Genomic DNA, 24,152 nt, shown 5'->3' with positions numbered 1-24,152 from the left:
CCACTAAACAAGACTCAATAAATTATAACTCACCACCACCTTGCTTTTTGGAAGCTAGGTATCCTTGGCAGTTCCTCTTCCAATGACCCTTCTCTTCACAATGAAAACATTTTCCTTTGGGTTTGCCATCTATTTTGACTTTCTTTGCCTTTTGTTGTAGATCCTTCTTGTTGGGCTTCTTCCTCTTATTATTTCCAATTTTACCTTTCGATTTGGAATAGGATGGTCCAACAGAAGCAACAGCAAGTGCATCACCACTTTGAGTTTTAAGAACACTTTTAGCATTTTGGAGTTCCTTCATCAACTCAGTCAGGGACATGTTTAGCTTGTTCATATTATAGCTAACCTTAAATTGTGAGAACATCTCAGGGAGAGTCTCAAGTGTCATGTCAACCTGAGTCTCTGATTTGATTTCAACCCCTAAAACCTCAGCCACGTTGAATTGACCGATCAATGCAAGCATATGATCCCTCACGGGCATCCCAGGTTTCATGCGCATGTTCATAATGCTCCTAATGGCTGCTTGACGTGCCTGGCGTCCTTGATGCTCAAACATTTCCTGAAGGCTTTCCATGATTTTTACCGCGGTTTCCATATTCTGATGTTTTTGTTGCAACACATTTGAGATGGATCCCAAAATGTAGCAACGAGCCATCTCATCAGAACGGACCCACTTATCATAAGCCTGCCTTTGTGCAGCAGTGGACTCCGCCGTAGGCACCGAAGGACATTGTTCAGTAAGCACATATTTATGTTTCTCCGCAGTTAAGACAATCATCAAATTGCGTTTCCAATCAATGTAATTTTCCCCAACTAGTTGGTTGTTTGTTAAAAGCATGGACAGTGACGGTGAGTTTGAAGACATTTTTCTGAAATTAAAATAAATTAAATGAGCAACACATACAATAAATAAAATGACATGTGTTATGCAAAAAAAAAATGCATTAGTAGACCCAAAAACTACTACAACACAACAATAACCTAAAACTCCAAAATCAAATTATACTTTTCTTTAGGAAAAGTAAACACGATTTATAGCTAGGCTGGGACCCTCCCACTAAATTCAATATATCTAGCATCTCATGCAATATTAATTTTGTATTGCTTGATTTTGGCCATAAAAAATACATTGTTTGACTATTTTATAGGAATTTCTCACAATATCATTGACTTAAGTGTATACCCTTATATTGATTATTTTTCAAGTACTTAATTAATTATGTCACCTATAGGGTGATCAAAATTAATTTTACTTTAAAAATTATCACCATGTCGGGTCCAATCAAGTAACCGAAACAGCGCAGCCCTCCTATAGGGAGACCAATGAAAATTGGCACGAGGCATACACAAATTCTTACTAATGGACTAATAAGGGAGACCATGGACTCATATAAAATGCACCCGTCACACTTAATATTTTTGAAAAATGATTTTGGGTTTTATCCGATTAATAATATCCTATCTATTTTAACTCATAAAATAGTTCAATTATTAATCAAAAATTTATTTTCTATATATATAAATAGAAAATAAATAAAATTTTGAGTTTTGTCCGATTAATAATATCCTAACTATTTTAACTCATAAAATAGTTCAATTATTAATCAAAAAATTATTTTCTATATAAATTGAAAATAAATAAAATCTTATTTTATGCATGACAATGTAGTACCTAAAACGGTGTTTATGCAATCTACATGGTATGATACATGAATGATATATAATGCATATAATAATTAAAACAATAAGCAATAATTAAACAAGAACAAATTTATGTTCTATCCTAGACACAAAAAAAATACAAATAAATTAATTGAACCACAAACTGGCCCAATCCTTCATTTAAATATTTTTGTGTCCAGCCCAGTCTTTATTTGACCCAAGACAATGACTCAAGGCCCAACAGAAAAACCATGAACCACGACCCGGTTCATGTCCACGACCCGAAAGACCCATGGACCGAACCCGTGACCCACGACCCATATTCCTTGCTTGAGCCCTAGCCACGCCGCCGCCATGTCCAACTAGCCGCCGCCGCCTTCGCTGGAAAAACACCATGAGAAGATGTCTGGATTGCTGGTACGCCACTCTCCGAAAATTCCACCGTGACATCTCCATTGCTTCGAATTCGAAGCATTGAGTCACGATTTTCCAGATGCAGCGCAGCCATGGTCGCGCCTGCTTCTTCCTGCCTGCGCATTGATGTTCAACGCATGGGAAGAAACCGCTGGACACCGATCGAAGACTTCCCGAGGCTTAGAAATGGCTTGGCTTGATTCTTCGATCAAATCTGGAGCTTCCATGGAGGAATTCTGAAATTGCAGAACAGGCCCTCGAACTGTTAAAGAAGATGCAGTCTGGTCCCTGGTTACTTTGGACGAAATTGCAGATTGACCCTCCAGAAGTTTGAATAGTGGCAGAAAACTCCAGTTTCGAAAATTACAATAAAAATTGCAATAAAATAAACAAGGGGAAACATGGAGTCGTAATCCACCCCCTTGGTTACATACTCGATAATTACGAAATACAATTTTACCAAAATCTAGGGCCATAAACTATTCAAAAAATTATATTTATTCATCCAAACCATAATCACATAAATCTAACACCGCTTTAAACTAAAACATGCATACAAAATTAATTAATTCGAAATACGCAAAATACTATCAAAACCTGTGGCTCTGATACCATATGTTAGCCAAGACTGAAAAAATCAAATCACAAAAATTAATTTTATGTGATTCCAATAATCTCATAAAACATGATCATGATTGTTTTACGTATTTAACACGAATTAATTAATTCAACATACAAAGAAATTTAGATTACTCTTGAAGCGTGCTTTACGTTATCTTGTCTGCAACAGATCTGCAACTCAACGCTTCAAACCTTCAAGCCTACTCCGGTGTTCTCTTAAAGTCAAACGTAGGAAAATTGTACGTGGTATACAACTTTCTGCCAGACTACGTTATATCAAGTAGTCTAGAAAAATAAGATAATTTCAAAAATGAAATTATTTATTTTCCATAAATTAAAAGATTATCAAGCGTATCAAATCTTATCGTATTGGTAAAATTTTAATTCAAACTTTACATAAATAAAAATACTATAATCATATTAATTTATTCCTATAAATTCCATAAATTATAACTCATATAATTTATTTAAGTTTATATTTGAGCAGGACCTGATCGGACCCAATTAAATTAAGCTGAGTACATTGTGCACCCTTTTATTATTTCTGATCGAGGAACGATTCCTGGACTATGAGAAATTTTTTGTTTCTGCAGGTATAAGAAAGAGATATACGAGCTCGTTAAAAAGCGGACGGAAGAATCTGATGACACAAATGAGGTGCTTAACTTTTTTTTCACTTCTTATTTGAAGTAGCTGTTACTATGATTATTTGTTTGTTACTGGATGCTGTTGTTTTTACTTGCATTCGATTGTCTCTGAGCAGATCGGAAATTTCATAAATAATCTTCTGGCTGTAGTACAAAATTCTAATTGCTTATATGCTTGTCCATCTCTTTTTTGTCTGTTTCATCTATTGATTGAGAAAGTTACGACTTGGATTAATATTTTGTAACTGCAGTATAAAATCCCTGAAGCATATGACATGGAAGGTGGTGTAAATCAAGAGAAGAGGTTTGCTGTGGCCATGCAGCGATATAGGTCTATTAGAACTTCAAATACATTTCTTCCCTGACTGCTATACACACAAAAACACTGTGCATTGTGTTTATGTTGGTTTGGCTCGTAGATCTCTTCGCAATTACCCCACCCCAAAGCATACTTTTACATTATAATGGCACAATGATATCAACTGAGATTGCTTGTATGTCTTTGATTCTGTTAACCTCGTCTCTGAGTGGCGTGTAGTCCAAAATCTAAGTCATTACCTGGATGCTCATTGCACTTTTTTTTGGTTGTAGTTTTGTCTTTGAAGACCAAATAGAGTTCATACAAGCAGCGGTTATGGATGGTGTGACTGTACGTGTATTCGACATCACATTTCTTAGACAGTAGTCAGTGCATTTTTTCTTTATAATATAATTATTACTTCACTTTGGTTTGCAGGTTGAGCAAGACTCCATTGAGTTGATCGAGGCATCTGCTGCCAAATCAGCTTTTGAAAAACTTCAGGCGTGTATTTGTGTGTCATTCATTATGTGGAAGGCATGCAAGGCGAGTTGAATTAATGAAGTTGATAATATAGGCATTTTAGGTAGATAACATTCATGGGGTAATTTGCCTTTTTTTTTTCCAATACTAACTTTATAGTGGGGGCAAATATTACCTTAAAGAAAGTGGTTTCACGTCTCACATTTTTGGTTTGATAGATTCTGAACCATATTTTCTTAAATCACTTGTATTTTTATCAATGTAGTCTCGATGATGTTTAACATTTACCAGATCTGTCTGCTTACAAAACTGAAATTGCATTCACCTTTCATTATAAGATCGCCAAAAAATGTTAATTGAACATAATACCCATATATTTGGACTTTAATGACATTCAACTGGTAGTAAATAAGTTGCAACATTTCCTGATGTTTTGCTATTAATGTATCACAAATTTCAAAATAAATACAAGAGCAGCTCTTATTTGAACTTGCTTCCCATCCTTAATGTGAGATTACGGACTTGCCCTTTAAATTTTCCAAGGATGTTGCTATGTGTGAGTGTTTTCTTAAAACAAATCTGGAAACACTCTAGAGACTAGAATGAAAATATATTTTTTAAAATTTATGTAATTGTGGCGCAATCTATTAACTTTCCAACCTTTTGATCCCAAATTTCGGTTGGCAAAATTGAATTACAGAATTAGGAAATGATTGGTACTCCTATAAACCTTGTCATTTTCTTTAGATCTTAGTGGAAATTGTATATATCGTCCTTGTGAAATCTCGGGCTAGCTAATAACCTCCTGTGAAAATTTTTTAAGCTAATAACCCCTGCGATTCTAAATTTGGCATACACACCCCTTCTGGCTTAAAAAAATGATGAAAATGCCCTCGACTTTTATGAACTATTTAATTTATCATTTATTTTATGTAGGGGTATTTTCGTCATTTTTTAGCTGAAAAGGGTGTGTACAAATCTAGAATTACATGGATTATTAGCTTAAAAAATTTTCACAGGGTTTATTAGCTAACACGAAATTTCGGATGGATGATATATGCAATTTCCCCAAGATCTTATTTGGGGCACCGGAATCTGTTGATCTGCACGTCTCACCTGTTCATTATTTTCCTGTTAGCGTAATGTTAAAAATGGTAAACCATATGATTACGGAAGTTAGGAGGAATGTCAAATTTTTGATAATGATGACATCTCTCATGGACAGATTGGATGTACCCAGCCACGCAGTGTTGCAGCAATGAGTGTTGCTGCTCGAGTTTCTCAAGAAATGGGAGTAAAACTTGGGCATGAGGTATTTCTTTGTAATAATAATAATTACTATTGGTTGGTTTCCATAGTGATGTCCGATGCACCTTTAGACTTTATGTTGCCAGCAAGTTGTTGAATGGTAACCGTAGCAGGTAAGATTTTGCTTCTCTCGATGATTTTTGGGGGTGTAAAATAGTCTCGATAGAATCAAATTGTGGTAGTGCATGTGTTTATCATCTGAAAACACAAAAGAAATTATTGTGTTTGTTCAAAATGGGTTCCATTGGGAATTATTTAGGACTGTATATTTTGAATTATTTAGGATTGTATCTGCTTTAAAATGAGCCTTACTAGGAGCTCAAAAATATCCAAATTTGTTTATTTTGATTCAGTTTTTCGCTTCCCTTTTACTAGTTGCATTAATGAGCTTTCAATATTGTTTACAAGAAACTATGCTTTTAGTCCACTAGTTCTTGTTTGAAACAACTAATTGTTGCATGAATTCGATGCAATTTCGAGTAGGATCTATGTTTCTCACAATCCTTGTTTGACACATTTTTTTGTCTTAACCCTTTTCTTTTGGTGCATTAGGACATTGCTCGGTTCCACCCTGACCTCAAATTACCTGCGCCACTCTTGATGCCAAAAAGTTCAGTGATTACTTCGACTCTGCACCAATTTTTAAAATACCCGGAAGAAGATTTCCTGTTGAAATACACTATACTAAGGCACCTGAAGCTGATTACTTGGATGCTGCAGTAGTTACTGCTCTTCAAATCCATGTGACACAGCCACCAAGAGATGGTGATATACTTATTTTCCTTACTGGGCAGGAGGAGATTGAGATGGCCGAAGAGATTCTTAAGCATAGGACTAGAGGATTGGGGACAAAAATAGCGGAGCTCATCATATGCCCAATTTACGCAAACTTGCCAACAGAGCTACAAGCTAAGATATTTGAACCCACTCCGGGATGATGATCCGTTGGTGAAGCTGAAATTGGAGATGGAGACGGAATCTACCCAAAACAAGGGAAGCCGTTCCCGGCTGTCCATCCACTTGTCAAAATACCTGAACCCGAATATTCCCCCGCATATCAACAAGCCAGCTCCTGCCAAAATCCCTAAGGATATCAGTGATTCCCAGAGGAGCTGCAGGCGGCGATGGTTAGGGCTTGGTGCAGGGTGATTAATGTAATAGGAATCGGGATAAGAAGAGGCGGCGGCGGAGGAGGAGGAGCTTTGGTATTTGCTGCCATGTACATTAATGTAATAGGAATCGGGATAAGAAGAGGCGGCGGCGGTGAAGGGGCACGGAAAGTTGTCCTAGCGACGAATATTGCTGAAACATCATTGACGATAGATGGGATCAAGTATGTAATTTGATCCAGGGTTTTGCAAGATGAAGTCGTATAACCCTCGGACTGGAATGGAATCACTCCTGGTCACTCCTATATCAAAAGCATCAGCTAATCAGCGAGCAGGTCGATCAGGAAGGACAGGGCCAGGAAAATGCTTTCAGTTGTATACTGCTTATAATTATTATAACGATTTAGACGATAATACCATCCCCGAAATACAAAGGACCAACTTAGCCAACGTAGTCCTTAGTCTAAAGAGCCTTGGCATCAGCGATCTGTTGAATTTTGACTTCATGGATCCTCCATCATCTGAAGCTTTACTGAAGGCGTTGGAGTTGCTTTATGCTTTAAGTGCAGTTAACAAACATGGCGAGTTGACAAAAGCGGGTAGAAGGATGGCCGAGTTCCCCCTAGATCCTATGCAGTCAAAGATGATTGTTGCTTCTGATAAATACCAGTGTTCTGATGAAATCATCTCTATTGCTGCTATGCTATCCATTGGAAATTCTATCTTTTATCGTCCCAAGGATAAGCAAGTTCATGCGGACAATGCTCGCTTGAACTTTCACATGGGAAATGTCGGAGATCATATAGCCTTGCTCAAGGTTAGTGGGTTGTGTTTCTTGAATGCTTTTTTCTGCTCTAGTGTTTTGTTTAATTTTTCTTGATTCTACCAAGTAAAGCAAACTACATAATCCTTTAGCTCTCCATTGTACCTTTGGCATCCTAAAAGCTGAAATATGTATCGGTTTTTTGTATCTTGTCAAATCTATCACCTAATTAACAGAACGGTGGTTGTATGAGTTATAACAGTAAGGTTTTTGTTTTCGCCTTTTCTTCCATGTTTTCTTGTTAAACAAGTATTAAGGCCATGATCGGGAGAAAAAACATCCCCATGAAGAAATTGGCATTTGTGCTTTTAGAATACAACAATCTATGAATCACCAAATTTTGACTCAGAAATGAGTTTTTGTTTCATTTGCTTCTCACAGGGAACCGTTTCAAACAATATTTATGGAATAACACAATTTTTTACTTATTGTCGACTAATGAACAATGTTAAGAATGCATGAACATAATTGCATATCTTATTGATCAAGTGCATTAATAATGTGTTATTCGATTATTAGTTTATCTCGTTTATCAGTTTATCTCGTTTATCAATTTAATAACATGATGTGTGTTTCTGATTTTTCCCTTGCTTCAGTGATTTGGTATTTCATTCTTTTTTGGATTGTTTTGTTGTTTTGAACTGCATTTAGTTGTCAACAGGAACTGTTTTATTTGTTGGAGAAAATTTTCTTTTTGAGTTAAGGATAAGAATATCTTGGTGATGCTCATTTATCATCACTATAATTCCTACATACCATTTCTTTATGAGGTTGGTGTGATATTGGAATGCGAGGATGGAAGTTGATGCACATAGCAGAATATATGGGCTATGCAGTAAAATAATACATTTCAAAGCTTATGCGCAAGTTTAATTTTGTGATGTTCTTGGTCAATTTTTCAGGTTTATAACTAGTGGAAGGAAACCAATTTTTCAACTCAATGGTGCTATGAAAATTATATTCAAGTAGGTTTGATATTCCATTTTTCCCTATAACATTATGCCATCTCTGTTTGGCCATTTTACTTAAAAAAGAGAGGGTCTGCTTGTTCTGTTATCTCTATTAGCTGTTCAGATTATGGGGTACTGGTGTTACTGTTTAGTATTCTCCACTCAGAAATGTGATACACTTGGTGAATTACTGACATAAGTTGATGGGTTTCAATCTCCTCATTCTCAACCATAGCCTGACATTTGCTTGTGATCAAATAACTCCCGACTTCCTAAGAACTCTTGCTTGTATGTCTTTTTTCCAGTTTAGCCAAGTCCAAATTGACTAGTAGTTGATCAAGGTCCAATTTTAGTATCTCAAAAGGATGGGCCATTGCTTATTAAAGTGAAGATCGATGAATCAGGAGCATATTCACTTGAGTGGTGTAGAATATAGGAAAATATCCTTGTAGCTGTTAATTAGCTAACTGGCAATCTAGGATATTTTAGAAAATGGTCAAGAGTTCTCTTACTTTGTATATTTGTTGGTGTTACTATTTTTTGGGAGATTTTATAGCATGTCATTTCCTTATTTTTTCGATGTGTTACCACCTTTAAATTAGGATTGTACAGTGTGCTTTGTTTTCAGAGGAATAAAATTTGATCTCTTCAATTTCCTCAAGTGATGTTTCTGAACTTTAAAAGACAGTGATTATTGACTTTGAACCTTTCGGAGATATCTAGGTTTCTCACTTCTGAGCCCCTGGCATGACACCTTGATTGGGTTTAGTTCATATGTTGTAGCCTGTGAAAACATGATTCATTACCATCAATTGATGGCAATTGTGAATTACATGTGCAAGATGACTAATTAAGTTATCTTTATCTTTCACATATCATATCAAAAGAAGAAATTTTAAAGCTGACTGCCATCAGTTTCATTGTTTTGTTTCATTAGTACAATACTGAACTTTGGCTCATTGAATGATTCTAATTTATATATTTCAGGTCAGGAGCATGAAGAGAGGTAGAGATATACGGGATCAACTGGAGGGGCTGCTTGAAAGGGAGATTGAGTTGACCACAAATTCCAATGACTTAGATTCTATAAAGAAAGCCATAACTTCCGGATTCTTCCCCCACTCAGGGAGGCTACAGAAGAATGGATCCTATAGAACTGTGAAACACCCGCAGACTGTTCAAATTCACCCACGTTCACTGAACCATTGTTTTCCAACTTTTAACTTTATTTTTAACCTCAGTTGTATCATTGTATGTAAGAAAAAGGCAGGATATTCATATCCTGAAGAAACAACTTTGACAGTTAAATGAACCCAACCCAACTCGAGTTCCAACATGACTCACGTATAGGAGTGTATAACCTCTAAAAATAATTTTTTTATGGATTTTTTATTTACAAATTTGTTAAGAAAAAAAAATCCATAATTACTTATATTTAGAATTTGTAGACATTACACCACCTAAGAGCAATTAGAGTTTAACATTCAGCCTTTCTACAGTTTGCAGACATTACTCAAGAGCAATTAGAGTCGAACATTCAGCCTTTCTAGTTTCTATGCTAATTTTTACACCTTTTATTGAACAAAGTTACTTTTGTAGCAAGTGATGCTGGTGTTAACGACACATCTTAATCACGTAAAAATTTTGAATCAAAACATTAACTCAACCAAAAGCATTTGTAGAAGCTACGATTCATAGAGTTACATCCAAAAAACATACCAGATCAAATTTGGTATAAGCCCCCATCTTGAAACTTAAAAGGGGTTTCCTTATGAAGGAACATTTTTTTGCAAATCTAAAAGGACCGAGTTTCAGATTAATGTCATTTTATAACGTAGAGACACTTCGCCGCGAATGTTCAGTAGTAATCACGATAAAACTTGTCCTTGTAAAAAAAACAAAAAATTCACTTTCTAAATAGGACAGATTTTACACCAGCACCAACTTTTCTTTCATTGCATTTGATTTTGCACACTGAAGCCAAACACCAAGACAAGATTGATTAGTTTAAGAGAAATTCGAAGGCAGCGGACGGCCCAGGAATTGCGATATCATCCCAACATCAATTTCATTAGGAATTTGGATCTGCTTTGCAGATATTCCTCCATTTATCTTTGAGGTCCATTGCAGTACGGCCCTTCTGGAAGATACCAACTCCAAATTCCAATATGGTCTTCCAGGGAATATTTTTATCGTGAGGACTACAATGCTTTCGCACCCTCTCCTGTTTAACAGAAAACAACATTTTACATCTGAGAACTGCGAACACAAGTTCACAAAAGAGTCATAATCAGAAACAAAGAGACAAAGAAATTGAACTTCAAGCATTAGACCCGAAATTACAACTGTGAGACTCAAATTTCATATTGAAACCCAACAATGCTTGAGAAATTTCTGGAATGACAGTTTTTGCTATAAATGATGTCGGTAGAATCACGCATCCACTGTTTTGCATGCTTAATTGCTTGTCATGTTGTGAAATTAAGCATCCGACTACCGGAAGAGTATCAGGCGAGCCACAAAAGTTTCTATGAGAAAGTTAGGAGAGTGGAAGGGTACAGGTGCAATACATGTTAGGAGAGTGGAAGGGTACAGGTGCAATACATGTGCGGTGGCACAAAAAGAACTTCAAAATGAATTAATTTGATCTAAAAATGAATTTCAAGAGGCCCATTTTGAGTGCATTTTTTTATTTTACTTCACATTCATCATTACTACTACATCTGCCTAAAGCAATATAGGATGGAACTGCAATCACCTAATGTAAATTCCTCCAAACTAATAGAACCGATTTGAATCCACGATTTCAGAATACCTCAATCCACATGCACCCTAAGGTTAATTGAGATGGAATGGTTAATTTTTATATTTAATTAAAATAATCACCTTGGGTTTAAGAGTGGGAAGATTTGCTGAAGGATATAGCTAGATGGATCATTTACTTTATCAGGCCTTCTAGGGTCATAGAAATTGGATCACAGATTGTAAATGGACCTAAAAGTGGCTTGTTATTTTCATTAAATCACTTAGTGGACACTGAGAACCAGGAAACAGCTGGGGGTGGGGGTGGAGAAAATTCTAACATCAGTGTAGTCATATTAACAAAACAAAATCAACCTTTAATGTCTTTTCTTCTGCACTTGTCCATGGGCGTCTCATCCGCCTAGATAGATGTATTGATGGGTGTGAGCTGCAGATTAAGACGAAAATATGCTTAGTTCTTCATCTGTATATACGAAGAAACATCCTCTATTAGGAACTTACAGTACGCAACTTCAAAAATTAAGGGACAACAGTCAATCGAGATTTTATTTTGGATTTTCAAATTACAGTTCCTCCTTTCTCTGCGGGCCTCAAGGTTCCCATAATTTCATTATATGATGATTTTTTTCTCTCCACAACTCTGAAAGCTTATCACCCGTCAAACCGTCTAAAATAATAAAATAAACAAAGGCAAGGACCACAGGAAGAAAAAGAAACTTTGATGTGATATGGAAACATTAATTAATGTACCTATAAAAACCTAAAAGTAAATGTCATCATGTAAAATGGCACCTTCTTCAGAAACTATTGAATAAATAAGCATCAGTGATATGGCCTTGATATATTCAGGATGAAGATGACTTGCCATGTTTCTTCCATCCATACCTTATGAAGTATTTTGAAGCACAAGCATTCTCATTTTCTTTGTCAAATATTTCTTCTGCATCAATAGATTTAATAGCTAATGAGCAAGTTCGTTGTCGTGATGATTCTGGTTTTGGACATAACCCACCCTTTTTGGATTTTATTTTCATGTATCTATCATACCTATCGCTTCTCTCTGGGTTCTGTCTGGATAAATTTTCATCAGGGCGATAAACCACCAGTGCATCCATATGGTGTTGTCCTCGAGACTGGGGAGATTGGTAATCTTGCACCATCATTTTCACGCCATGGTTAAGTTCATCAAATGCGAGAAGCGTTTCATTGGTTGATTCTATAGGTTTTCCTTGTGAGGAGAGACTGTCACCAGAGTTTAATACTGAAGGCTCTGCCAGTTTGTCTTCCACAGTTTTCTTGCTATGAAAATTTATACGCCCTTCTATAAAATTATGGATCACTTCGTTATTTTCTTCCACACCTCCATCCAATTCCATTTGATTTGACGTAACAGACTGTTTCTTTGATGCTCTTCGGCTCCCAAAGCAGTAAAAGACTCTCAAATCTTTTAATGCAGATGAAGTTTTCTCCTTTGCTTCCTCGTACTGTTTGATTGCTCGAGAATATGCACAAGATGGACAATAAAAACTCTTCATCGTGTCAGAGTTCATGGCAGAACCAAGGCAATGCATATGAACCACAAAAGGACAAGAGCTATAACTGCATGCCAATAGTTTTTCGCCCTTGTTACATTTCACACACAGATTTACCTCCCGCCAATCGGTTGTCGCAAAGGAATCTTGGCTATATGTGCATTGAGAGCTCAATAAAGCATTTCTCCTTATTGTATGATCAGTCCTCCCTTCGCTATCCCCACTGTCACAAAAAGTATCAAAATCTTCTCTAGGTGCACCACGATTTGAGACACTTAAATTATTAGTTTGCTCCTCTGTATACATGTCTTGATTAGCCTTTTTGAGCTCCAGAATACCTTTATTTTCACCTTCAACTTCATTGATGCTACACCGTTCCTGTTCCTCACCGGCCTTGTCATTTGGCACTCCAAGTAAAACATCATTATGACCAACAAGCCCCTTTGGTGGAGCGCATTCAATATCTGTAGAAAGTTCATTTTTCCCCATGCATCCAACATAATCTATTTTCTCTGGGTTGCAGCTATCTCCAACACAATCTTTTTTTTCTGAGAGGCAGCTCTGTCCTTTACTATAATGCCGAATTCCTGTGGATTCATCATGCTTATACTTTTTGGCCCCTTTTAAGGAGGCTTCACAACCATTCTCCATTGTCATCTCCTCATCACAGAACTTTCCTCCTGCATGTTTAAAAGTGCCACTTCCATTCCTCTTAGCCGGTAACAAGTGTTCAGTGGGTAAATTTTTATGCAAAAGGCCATTTTCATGAGGCAGTGCAGGAGAATTCAATAAGACATTAGCTGCACCAAATTGAGTATGTGCATCACTTCCTTCGTGTGTAGGTGCAACACCACAATTACCATCATCGCTGGAGACTTCGTGTTCAGGTGGATCCCCAACTGGCAAACCACTATGTTTTTTCAGGGATGCAACAACAGGATGACTTCCTTTAAGAATTGAAACTTTAAGCTGTTTAAGGACCGACAAAAATGAGAAGCAGGAACAGTAAAGTCAACGTCTTAATTATTATTCTCATGACCTCAAATTGTGTACAAGTTCAATAGCTCTGTCACCTGTTGTAATGCAAATTTAGTCAAGCTAGCTCTTTTTTGCACTACGAAGGACTCAAGGTTCCACTTCAACGTATCTGGTCCAGAAGATAACAGATTCGATGCGGATGTCTGTCAATAATCATGAGAATAATAAAAATCAGTTAGCACCATTGGCATTACACTATTTGATTAGAAAATGAATCATCAAAAGTTTTGTTCATGAGTAAACTGAATATTAAAGTACCTGGAGTAAAATTTTTCGGAGGACATCTTCACAACGTTCAGATGGGTTCAAATTAATTTTTGAAAAGGAAGTGGAAGATATAGGACTAGCACTTGCTTCCTTAAAAACAACATTCTCCAAAATTCTCAAAGACACAAATTCTCTTGTATTTCTACTAAGATCATCAGATAATTCTTGAGTCTTCTCAAGCAAATCTACAAAAACATGAACATATTACTCATGATTCTCCCAGTCAACCACCGATGACCATATTACTAATGACTCTCCCCAACCTATCAAAGCCATAAAAAACAATGTACATCAATAAATAAAAGGCAACGTCATGTTTACCAAGTAAAAGAGATACATCAACTTGACTGGAGCGTGCTAGTGTCTCCATGACCCATATCCACGGCAAATGTGACATACATGAAAGATGGAAATCCATAAAAGACCGTCGCAATGCTTCAGAAACCATACACTGCTTGACTTCCTAGTCCCGTTATATCGTAACTGGATTGGAGAAACGCAATAACACTTTAAGAGTTCGGAATTTGTTCACAAATTGAAACGTCAGATGAACAAACGTCGAGCATAAAGACTAAGCGCGGAAGAAGCGAGCACAAAATGATTAAGAGCCGGAAGATTACACCATTATCTTAGCTTCAAATCCAAGAGCAAATTCAAAAGTGATTCAAATAGACTGGTCACATTGTTACATTGCACTCGTGCATCAAGTGTAAAGTAAACAAATACGTTTCGTGTAGAAGAAAAATAAATCTATGACCTACGCTGCCGCAGCAGTGGCGGAGAACACCGGCGCAGCCCTCCAATCGCCGACGAACATCCACGCAACCACGCTGGACTTCGGCTTTGTCAATCGTGCTGCGGGGAAGCAGTTTGTTCTGATCCGAATGGGTGTGCGTACAGGAGTTTGGTTACTGAGCCCAAACAAAGAAAGTGCTTTTTCTAGCTTTGTTTAAAACTTTTTTCAACAAAAATTTTTTTTCATCGTTCATCCTAACTCCTAAGCTAAAATTATTTCTGTTTTTTTTAATAAAAAGTAATTTAAAAAACTGAACTCATTTCTATCCAAAGCACTTCAAAAATTTAAACTTACTAGCATGTTAACGTTTGGCTTTATTTTATACAATATTATCAGATGTATATATATTTGAAAAAAATTTATTATTATATATTTATGATCTAGTTTTAAATAATAATAACAAACAGTTTTTTGCGAGCAAACGGTCTCTTGACGTGGACATTATTTTCATTTTTGTCCTTAAATAGTTATATAATTACAAATATGTCATTTTCATTATTTTTTTCATTTCATGAATATTTATTTACCAAAATACCATTTTTAATCCAACTATTTATTATTATAATTTTTTTATATTTTCAATTAAAAAAATAGATAATAAAATCCATGCATTGCGTGCATTCGGATACTAGTACTATATATTAAATAAAAGCAAACGGTCTCTTGGTATGAATATTAAGTAAGAGCAAGCGGTCTCTTGATATGTATTAAAAAAATTAATTTCATCGAGTTTTCATTCTTATATAACAGTAGTCACTAATTTTATCACATATAATATATTCAATAAATAAATGAACGATTACTAAAAACTCAAACTTGGGGATAATTATTCAAGGTTGAGAAAAAAAGACTAAAGGTTGCATAGCTTTATTTGACACCCAAATGTCTCGCAGGCTTGTATTACCAAAATCAAAATCATATCACAGGCAATGAAATAAAACACATGCTATATTAAACACACAAACTATAATGATGTAAGAGGCATTGTATTGAAATTATCAAAACATGCAAAGGAGAGACCATGGTCTTTTGGGGGACAAGACAAGTAGCAAATTTAAGCATCAGAAGTATTGAAGTTCCTAACTTTTCGGGCTCGAGCGGGCCCCAACCCCATGTAATTTGTCACCAGCCCCATGATACCAAACCTGGTGTCCACAAAAATAAACTAGTTAAAAGATGTCAGGCCTAAAAATGACATTTATATTCATCAAATTGTTTAGCACCAAAGGTAATCTAGGATTCTAGGTCATATATGCAACATTTTCTTCAGTATTTATTTCTTATATCATAATTGCTAACAATAAGGTGCTCGAGCACCATCAAAAATCACTTTCTCCTTCATTTTTTCATACCATTAAACTGACAGAGGATACATTCTGATAGTCTTACTCAGCTTCGAGCCAGTCTACTTGAAGGTTTCCCTCCATAATTCAAACCTCTTGTTGACTTCATTTGTCAAGATATCGATTTAGACCATGTTTCAAAGTCAGTCACGATAGGATATTCCCTTGGTTAAAATTTTCAGTTAATAATCAATGCAAAAAAACTTGAACTAAAAGTAAGATACCGGAGTTGGTGTAAATCTTTTGTATTACCTCTGTAGTCCTTGTGCCAGTTACTATACAAATTACAACCACATCAGTTATTCAACTTTATATCCTGATTCCTGACATAAACTCCTCCTTTCTGTTAAATACACCATAATACTTCTCTTGGGACACAATTCTACATATTTTCTAAATGAACACCATATGCAAAACTTAATTTCCTTCCCTGCATCTCTCTGTCACCATTCTTACGACATAACTATCTTTCAGAGTAGATCTTCATTAAAGCTGGACAGCCGACAGAGTGTATAGTACAGCAAAATAATATCGTAGAACTTATCTACCAAGTACATGTAGAAAAATCTTGGTGATAAAAGTGGTATCAGTTTCATTGTTAGTTACACCACTTCTTATTCTTCTTCTTCTTCTTCTTCTTTTTTTTTTCAACAATAATGTTGTCATAATCTGTGGCCTTTTATTTAAAAGCAGACTCCTACATGGCACTCAAAGTGCCTGAAAAATATTCCAAGTGAACAAATCTCTTCACCAAAGGTTCCTTTTGATAATCTCATATTTTTGCTCACAGACGTGCTAAGTGGCCAAACGACAGCACTTTGCTCATCTTTTCTCGCTCACAATAATATTTGACACAAGTTATAGGAGAAAATGACTATTACTGAGATTTCCAAAAAAAAATGATCAGCTCAGATGTTCAGTCGCCATAAGATCTAGAAATAGTAATTGAAGTGACGAAGGACAGGAAGAGTGATAAAGCTAACACTTGCAGGTTATTAAAGGTTAGCCGTGAACAGAAATGAAACAATTGTCACCATCTACTAATGGTATTCGTTCAGAAATAGGACCTGGACAATGAACATGCTCTCATTAGAAATTTTCCAATTCGTCTTTCCACATTAAATTGACGCCATTTGTTTGTCTGTAATGTCTTCCCATATCACTTGTTCTAGGTATATCTGTGAACGAAATTTCACCAGTCCCTCTCTAAATGACTATCAAAAACATCATGCTATAATCGAGAATATAAGCCATTAAGTTCACACAACATTATCCTCAATTACACGGGTGCACAAAATTTATTTAATAGATCACTTCTACCTCCCTTTAAACAGGGGTGGACTGCACGAGGGGATATGGGTGACATTTTCCCTATCAAATGGAAAACCTCTTTTATGTGTAATTTTTCCCAAAAAAAGTTTCCAAATTCCACTAATTCTATTTATCCTCATCTGATCACATCACCTTGACAGTTTGACCGATATCCCTGTAATCCAGAGCCAGGCTTAAGTACCTTCAAATTACACAAACCTTTACCAAAACACTCATGATTATGTTTATTTGTGCTACCAATAGAACACATGATGTTCACATTCCTCGTCGCTCAAAGAGGACATATTTAATTTCATCTTTTAACTACAAGGATATGGAAAAGAATTTCAGTTTTTTAGGTACTTTCACTGATAAACATATAGTTCCTATTTTTCGATGACTCTTCTATCTAAAACGGTGAACATACATTAAGAACCTCATATCCCCAATAAACAAAGACAGTTGAAGCTTTAGTACAACATGGGTATACAAGAAGAAATAAGCAGCGTAAAAACTACTAACATCATAGCCATGGAGATCTGCTTGAGATCATTCTCAAAATTTCTCATGTTAGCAAGCGATTGAGCGCAGCATATAATAGCGAGCCACGAACAAACCTTGTACTGTGGCAAACCAAACGGAAAACGATTAATCAACAACTAAATCTCACACTTTGGAGCTTCATTGGAGAAATTCAAACTGGATAAAAAGTGATATAATCGAATCTATCAACTTCAGTGGTGAATCGAGTGGGAAAATGTAGATCGAACATAGCTATTGAGAGAAAATCTCACCCGAAACATCGCACCAAGTACGCCGAAAATGACGGCGATAAATCCAGAGTAATCGACTGGAAGGTCCTGTGGAGCCACTAGTTGCGCCTTGTACGGCCTTGCCGCCGATGGCTGCCGAGGATCGTTCGATTGCGACGCCATCTCTCCCCACTAGTTGCTGCTTTGGACCCCTACCGTTCCCTACCGTTCGTTCACTTATAATAATAATAATAATAATAATAATAAAAAACTTAATAATTTTCGGTTTTTGTTTTTTCAAAAAGAAAACAATAAACCTAAAGCATAAATACATACGGCAGAATGTTACATACAACAGTGAAAAACCAGAGATAAATGGAGCCAAACACTCCCCAACGAGAGTCTACAGGGATCTTACGAAATTTCGAGCACGCTACGGCGCCGGTTTCATCCTCAGCGGCGCGGCTATGGAGGCCAGCTGCTCAGAGAAATGTCCGAAACCAGTGGTCGAAGCTGGCTTCTCTTCGCCGCGACTGGAGCAGCGCTGCCGCCGCCGGCCGCTCTCATGCCACCTCCATTGTCAACTCATACCTCTCCCAGAAGTACGCTCTATACTCTCAAGCAATGTAAAATAAGAGGAAAATTTAATTTAAAGAAATTATGTGCATATTTTCATGTATGTGCAACAAGACTAGGGAAGGTACAGCTTTTGAATCATGTCGTGAAAGGAAAATTCTTGTGAAAGCTAAAACTTTCAAAAGCCTCTCTATCCCATATCTTAGCATTTCTTCTAGATTTTTCTAATGACGGTAGCGATTGACACACTTCTTATACCGCTTGTGCTTGCTCCACCACCAAATTTGATAATTTTGAGGTTAATATTTAACATTTTCTTCCATTCCTGTTTGATTTTTACGATTTCCATAAGCCGGGGCAAAATGATGAGTTAAAAAGAGGGGATGAAAGTGGACTTTAAAGAAATTTAAACATATTTAGCTTTGTGGCACCTAGCTTCTATAAATCGAACACGTCTGCCTAGCATACCTAATAACCATGATCTGGGGGGTAAAATGAAGAGACTAGCATTGGAAGGTTGTGGTCTCCTGTTCGATTTATATGAGGGCATCCTTGGAGGTTACTGGAGGGCTTCTCACAGATTAGCATTCCTTTAAACAGTTATTTGGTGTATAAAGCGTTGTGAACATTGCGTGTTTAGCATCCTACATTCCTACTTGTGGATTATGTCAGGTACATGGATGGAATGGATATGAATGTTTTGAGTGACATGCCTGACATTAAAAAAAAGACTCGTCGGAAATTGTTCAAGCAGCAGGCATGTATCATCAGTCCCCATTTCGTTTTCCTTTGCTCTCCTTGTTGTTTTTTACTTTAAAGTGTCTGCATAATTCACAGATTAATGAACAGCTAATGATTTTTTCATGAATGACTGAAACTTGTATATTCGTTGAATCGTTGAAAACATAAATAAAGGACATGAAAGTTTTCATTTTATCTTTCATAAAGCCATATTGCAATTTTCAATAGTTTATATCAATGACGCTCTTGTAATTTGATGATCAAAGTAGTGAATCGGAACACAGATTTTGGGACAAATGTGGGAAATGATTATTCGGAATTGTATGCTGATTATAAATGTGCATGACGGATGAGTGAACTTTTATTGGTGCTCTCAGCTACTCCTGTGAGCCCAACAAATCACATGAAGCATCATAAATCCTAACGTTCGAATTAAAACTAGTTAATGATGTTGTCAAAAATAACCCTTGTACTTTATGATGTTATAACACTCGACACTAAGAGGTTTATTTGACCTGTTGCCTTTTATGTTCTTGCTAAACAAGATGACTTCACATATATTAATCTTAGTATTTTTAATGGGTATCGATGTTGTTTCCAAGGTACTTTTGTTTGATGATCTTGATGGAATGGACTGCGTAAGTTATGTTATATACGTTTAATATCTTTTGTTTTGTGTGATCTCTGTACACTAACTAGGTGCTGGATGAGGTTTTAGTTTGAAACCTATGCCTATGTGCTCACACACACACACACACACACACACACACACCTACACCTCTCTCTGTATGTGTCTATACGAACATCTGTTGTCTATGCGTGAGGCATGTAACATCTTTTGTTTTTTCAGGAGCTTTATAGAAGCAAACTGCTATCATCTTACAGAGATATGGTAAGTAAAGTATATTTCACCATCATCCATTTTTTGTGAACAATACGAACATTTTTTCTGTACTGTGTTTTAGTTGAAGGATTCATGCACTTCATTCCTATGAAAGACTTATAATGAAAGACTTATAATATAAAAGATAGCTTGTATGATGTAATATGTGCATAACTTTATGTTGTCATATATTATTATGGACCCTCTAACTTTCTGGGTTTTATTTGAGTATTCTTTTCTGTTAGCAGAGCTATACATGAAATGAAATGCAACTCTCTGTCTTAGTTTCAATTGCAAATCAAGCTCAAGTGTGAGATTCATGGATTTTGATTTTGAATTCAATCTTTACAAGAGGAAATTGCTTACTTAGCTATCAAAAACGTTTATTTTTTCTAATGAAATTTCCAATCAACGCTTGAATTCAGTTTCACATAATCTCAATGTAAATTTATATGACTTGACAATGTTTATCTTACCCTTGAATTTAATTTTGATAAATTTCATCTCTAAATAAGATTGAAGGATAATATGTATTGCTAAGTATCTTCATTGGTTATGAATTAATGTCTCTTGTCTTTGTGGTTAAATGTTCTCGTATGAAAAATTAGAGAAGACTTGGTCGTTTTTGTGTTCTTATTCTTATAGTAACACAACTGCTTATATACATTGGACATTCTGGAACCTGGCACTATAACATCGAATGAATTCAATAACAAACATCTGTTAGTATTCTGGATTATGGGAGTCTAGCTTGTCTCTGAAAACTAGACTGGAAAAGAAATTGCTCCTCTTATGCCTTTCATAACATATATTACCATATTTCACGTCAACAACATGCAAATGCTCCAAGAGGAGTGATAATTTGTATTTATTCAATATCATGTTACTTTGTTTAATATTTTGATGCAAAAACTTTTGTTTAGAACTGTATGAATAAATCGTTGCTTCTACTTGGCTTCTTGCTGGAGGGTAATGTATCAACGGAGCATGCATTTATAACTCTTGGGAAACTATTTTCTAGGTAACAGTTGTGACTCATATGGTCAACTCTTGCAACTCCATGAGGTGTTACAATAGAGTGACTAGCAGCAGCCCATTAGCTCAGTTTTCTTACAGCTCCGAGGGTAGCAATGATAGTGGTGACTGTGGTGGAATACCTGTTTTTACCTTCTGGTCAGTTGCTCTGTTTGGTATGTGCATTGTTGAAACTTTAATTCTCATTCGGTTTATGCCTTCTTATTGTATCAGACATCGATACTTGTCTGAAGCTTATTCTTATCATCTCTGGTCAATTTAGTCGAACAAATTGTGTGTAGTGGTAAACTCAAATATGCAATGATGGCCCTGAGGCCTGATTTCATAGGAATAGAAATTCATAATTACCTTCAGTTATAGTGCATGGTTTAAATTTTTATTGATTGCTTGCAATGTTTAGGAGGATTGGTATTTCTAGAGAGGTGGTTGCATGTATTAGGATGTTGATTGAAGATTTTGTGCTCCTGAAACTGGTTTTTGAGACTTGATATCTTTTCCGTATACAATGGTATCATAAAAAAATACAGTTTCAGAATACCTTATAAATTGTTTAAACATCTCATTCACGAGGGATTGGGATGTGGCTGGAGCATCATTTAAGCCAAAATGGAGCAATCACAAAATTAGTCTTAAGTATATCCCTCTTCCATCCTTATTTGATGTTACCCTGTCCTCAACCCATTTTTGAAATTTTCATTGTTCCACCTTACTCAGTTAATGGGTCTTTATCGGATAGGTTAGCTAACCTTTACAGTTTTGCAGAGGAACTAGCGTGGGAGGTTGTTCAAATGTTTATATCAGAGATAAAGCTGAAGGTGAATCCAGTTATATTTGGCCACTTTTAAGGATATTTTTATTTTTTCTCCTTTAACTTGTATTGCATATTTTTTTAACTCGCCATCTCAAATACCACTGTTGCAGCGGTTGCTTGTATTGGATTTGCTCTCAATCTATGATGATAATGTTGCAGAAGTTGTTGGTTTGAATTGGTCTGATGAATTCTATGAGGGGGAATTCAAGGATCTGTGTATCTCTAACTTGCTTTCAAAAGAAACTTGTGAACCGATGTTGTCATCCCTTGAGAGTTGCACATCTAGTACATCAACTGTTCAACTGAAACAAAAACAGAATTGTGATGTTCTACAGGTATTGATCATACCACCTACCTCCATTGTTCTTTAGGAGCGAATGATCAATCGTCTGTGTGTTTGCCTTTGTCCAGCATGCATGATTGTGTATTCAATTCAATTCTAACAAATCATTTATTCATTCACATCATCTGTCATGCTAATGTGGTAATGCTATTTGCAAAGTATATGGTCTAAAATGTTTAGACCTAAAATTTACCATTAATGGTGCCTTTCGTATTCTATCTGCAAGTGCATAGTACCAACTGTCTTCCTCCAACATAATGGCATTAACTATAATGCACTAGATCAGGGTACTTGTAAATGTGCTCGATTCCCTGTTTGGAATTCTACGATACAACGAGTTAAGGAATAAAATGAATACATTTAATCTCCATATATTGCCCTTTGTGTGGTTATACTTACATATGCTAATAAATGACAAAAATATAAGGATGTGCTTAAATGTGTAATGGATCTACCAACAAAAGTGTGTATTTGTCCGTAAGTCTGCATGTATGTAAATGCAAATATCATATACATAAAAAAAACCTCGTTCAAATATTTTTTGCTCTCTTTAGTATTTTTACTAAACTTAACTCTCACTCTACAGGTTTATATAACAACATGGATGGTCGATGTGAGCATAAATAGAAGCAGGTAATTACATGCTCACAATTTTGTCTACTTTCTTTGTTATTTGAATGCAACCCTGTTGCTAATTTCATGTCGAGGTTAATATGGATTGTGAATGCCAAGTGAAATGCAATATAACAGTACACCATGTATACAGGAATAAATATTTGTTTTTGGTATTATTTAATAGTTTGTAAATATCATATTAGATGCTACATAATTCTTTTTCAAGCATCTAGATTTCAGAATATCATGCCTCAGTGTGTCTCACTTTGATTGAGCATTCCTCTCTCTTAGCGCACAGCTCTAAGGCGCACCCATTCATCCCGTTCATCTTAACATGTGTTGAGTTGGATGACTTTATTCGGTATTGACCTTCAATTTGAATGACAATTCTCGGTGATTTTTAAACCTCTGCAAGTATCCTACGTTTTGTAACTTGAATTCGCCAATAATGGTGAGAAGACTTCCTTCGACATAATTATTTCTTTATTTATTTCAACCATTTCTCTACTGTCGAGCCTTTTGCAGGGTGGATGAAATACTTACTATTGTGGGATCTGAAATGCGTGTCAACTTTCTTGAAACATAAGGTTGGTGGAAGGAAGTACACGGTTCAAGTAAGAATTCACAGCGTGTGAAAAAAATTGAAACCAACACAAACTGACACTGGATTCATGTAGATGGTTTCCGTTTTCTAGCAGATAATGGAAATACATCAAGGGTTACTCTGTAGTACGTGAGGACATTGTCCACTCATTAGAATTTAAAAAACTATTAACCTCATTGAAAAAACTGTATGTTCGAATAGCTCGCGAGCTACTCGATAACACATATAAATATAAAATATAATATAAATATATATATAAATATAATGTATGTAATATTTTATTTATTTATTTATTCATATAATTTTTTATTTATATATATTTATATATAATTATATATAATTTTCGAGCTCGAGATATAGACGATCTCGAGCTCGAGTACAAAATTAACTACGAAATTAACTACTCGATCGAGCTCGAGCTCAAGTA

General features: G+C 35.9%; 3 protein-coding genes and 1 pseudogene across 7 annotated transcripts; 2 read left to right on the top strand and 2 right to left on the bottom strand.

Annotated features, from left to right (window-relative positions):
* The first annotated feature begins 2,350 nt into the window (after positions 1 to 2,350).
* LOC140878442 (pre-mRNA-splicing factor ATP-dependent RNA helicase DEAH1-like) lies at positions 2,351 to 9,662 on the top strand (annotated as a pseudogene).
* Positions 9,663 to 9,972: 310 nt separating this feature from the next.
* On the bottom strand, positions 9,973 to 15,025 carry LOC140879810 (uncharacterized). 5 transcript variants are annotated; one of them, XR_012149511.1, is made up of 8 exons: positions 14,673 to 15,024; positions 14,237 to 14,398; positions 13,907 to 14,100; positions 13,684 to 13,791; positions 12,126 to 13,579; positions 11,964 to 12,018; positions 11,433 to 11,505; positions 10,478 to 10,539 (listed from the first exon to the last, which is right to left on the bottom strand). XR_012149511.1 is itself a non-coding variant. In XM_073283725.1 (7 exons), exons 2-7 carry the CDS (start codon positions 14,361 to 14,363, stop codon positions 10,387 to 10,389), a joined length of 2,109 nt encoding a protein of 702 aa, XP_073139826.1. In that variant the 5' UTR covers positions 14,364 to 14,398; positions 14,673 to 15,025; the 3' UTR covers positions 9,973 to 10,386. The 5 variants fall into 5 exon arrangements, 3 of the variants coding, with proteins under 3 accessions (XP_073139826.1, XP_073139824.1, XP_073139825.1); XM_073283725.1 differs by lacking the exon at positions 11,964 to 12,018 and having other exon boundaries at positions 9,973 to 10,539; positions 14,673 to 15,025; XM_073283723.1 differs by having other exon boundaries at positions 9,973 to 10,539; positions 11,964 to 13,579; positions 14,673 to 15,023.
* Positions 15,026 to 15,547: 522 nt separating this feature from the next.
* Positions 15,548 to 18,361, bottom strand: LOC140879812 (protein Asterix). The gene is made up of 3 exons (XM_073283727.1): positions 18,160 to 18,361; positions 17,888 to 17,988; positions 15,548 to 15,856 (listed from the first exon to the last, which is right to left on the bottom strand). Exons 1-3 carry the CDS (start codon positions 18,298 to 18,300, stop codon positions 15,766 to 15,768), a joined length of 333 nt encoding a protein of 110 aa, XP_073139828.1. The 5' UTR covers positions 18,301 to 18,361; the 3' UTR covers positions 15,548 to 15,765.
* A 70-nt stretch (positions 18,362 to 18,431) lies between these two features.
* On the top strand, positions 18,432 to 23,945 carry LOC140879811 (uncharacterized). The gene is made up of 8 exons (XM_073283726.1): positions 18,432 to 18,719; positions 19,366 to 19,450; positions 20,285 to 20,326; positions 21,339 to 21,507; positions 22,115 to 22,167; positions 22,274 to 22,498; positions 23,093 to 23,139; positions 23,647 to 23,945. The coding sequence occupies exons 1-8, from the start codon at positions 18,493 to 18,495 to the stop codon at positions 23,705 to 23,707; spliced, it is 909 nt and encodes a 302-aa protein (XP_073139827.1). The 5' UTR covers positions 18,432 to 18,492; the 3' UTR covers positions 23,708 to 23,945.
* Positions 23,946 to 24,152: the final 207 nt, after the last annotated feature.

This window comes from Henckelia pumila, chromosome 2 (genome assembly GCF_033568475.1).
Source record: "Henckelia pumila isolate YLH828 chromosome 2, ASM3356847v2, whole genome shotgun sequence".
Classification (NCBI taxonomy): Eukaryota; Viridiplantae; Streptophyta; class Magnoliopsida; order Lamiales; family Gesneriaceae; genus Henckelia; species Henckelia pumila.
This window is presented reverse-complemented; position numbering and strand designations above follow the sequence as displayed.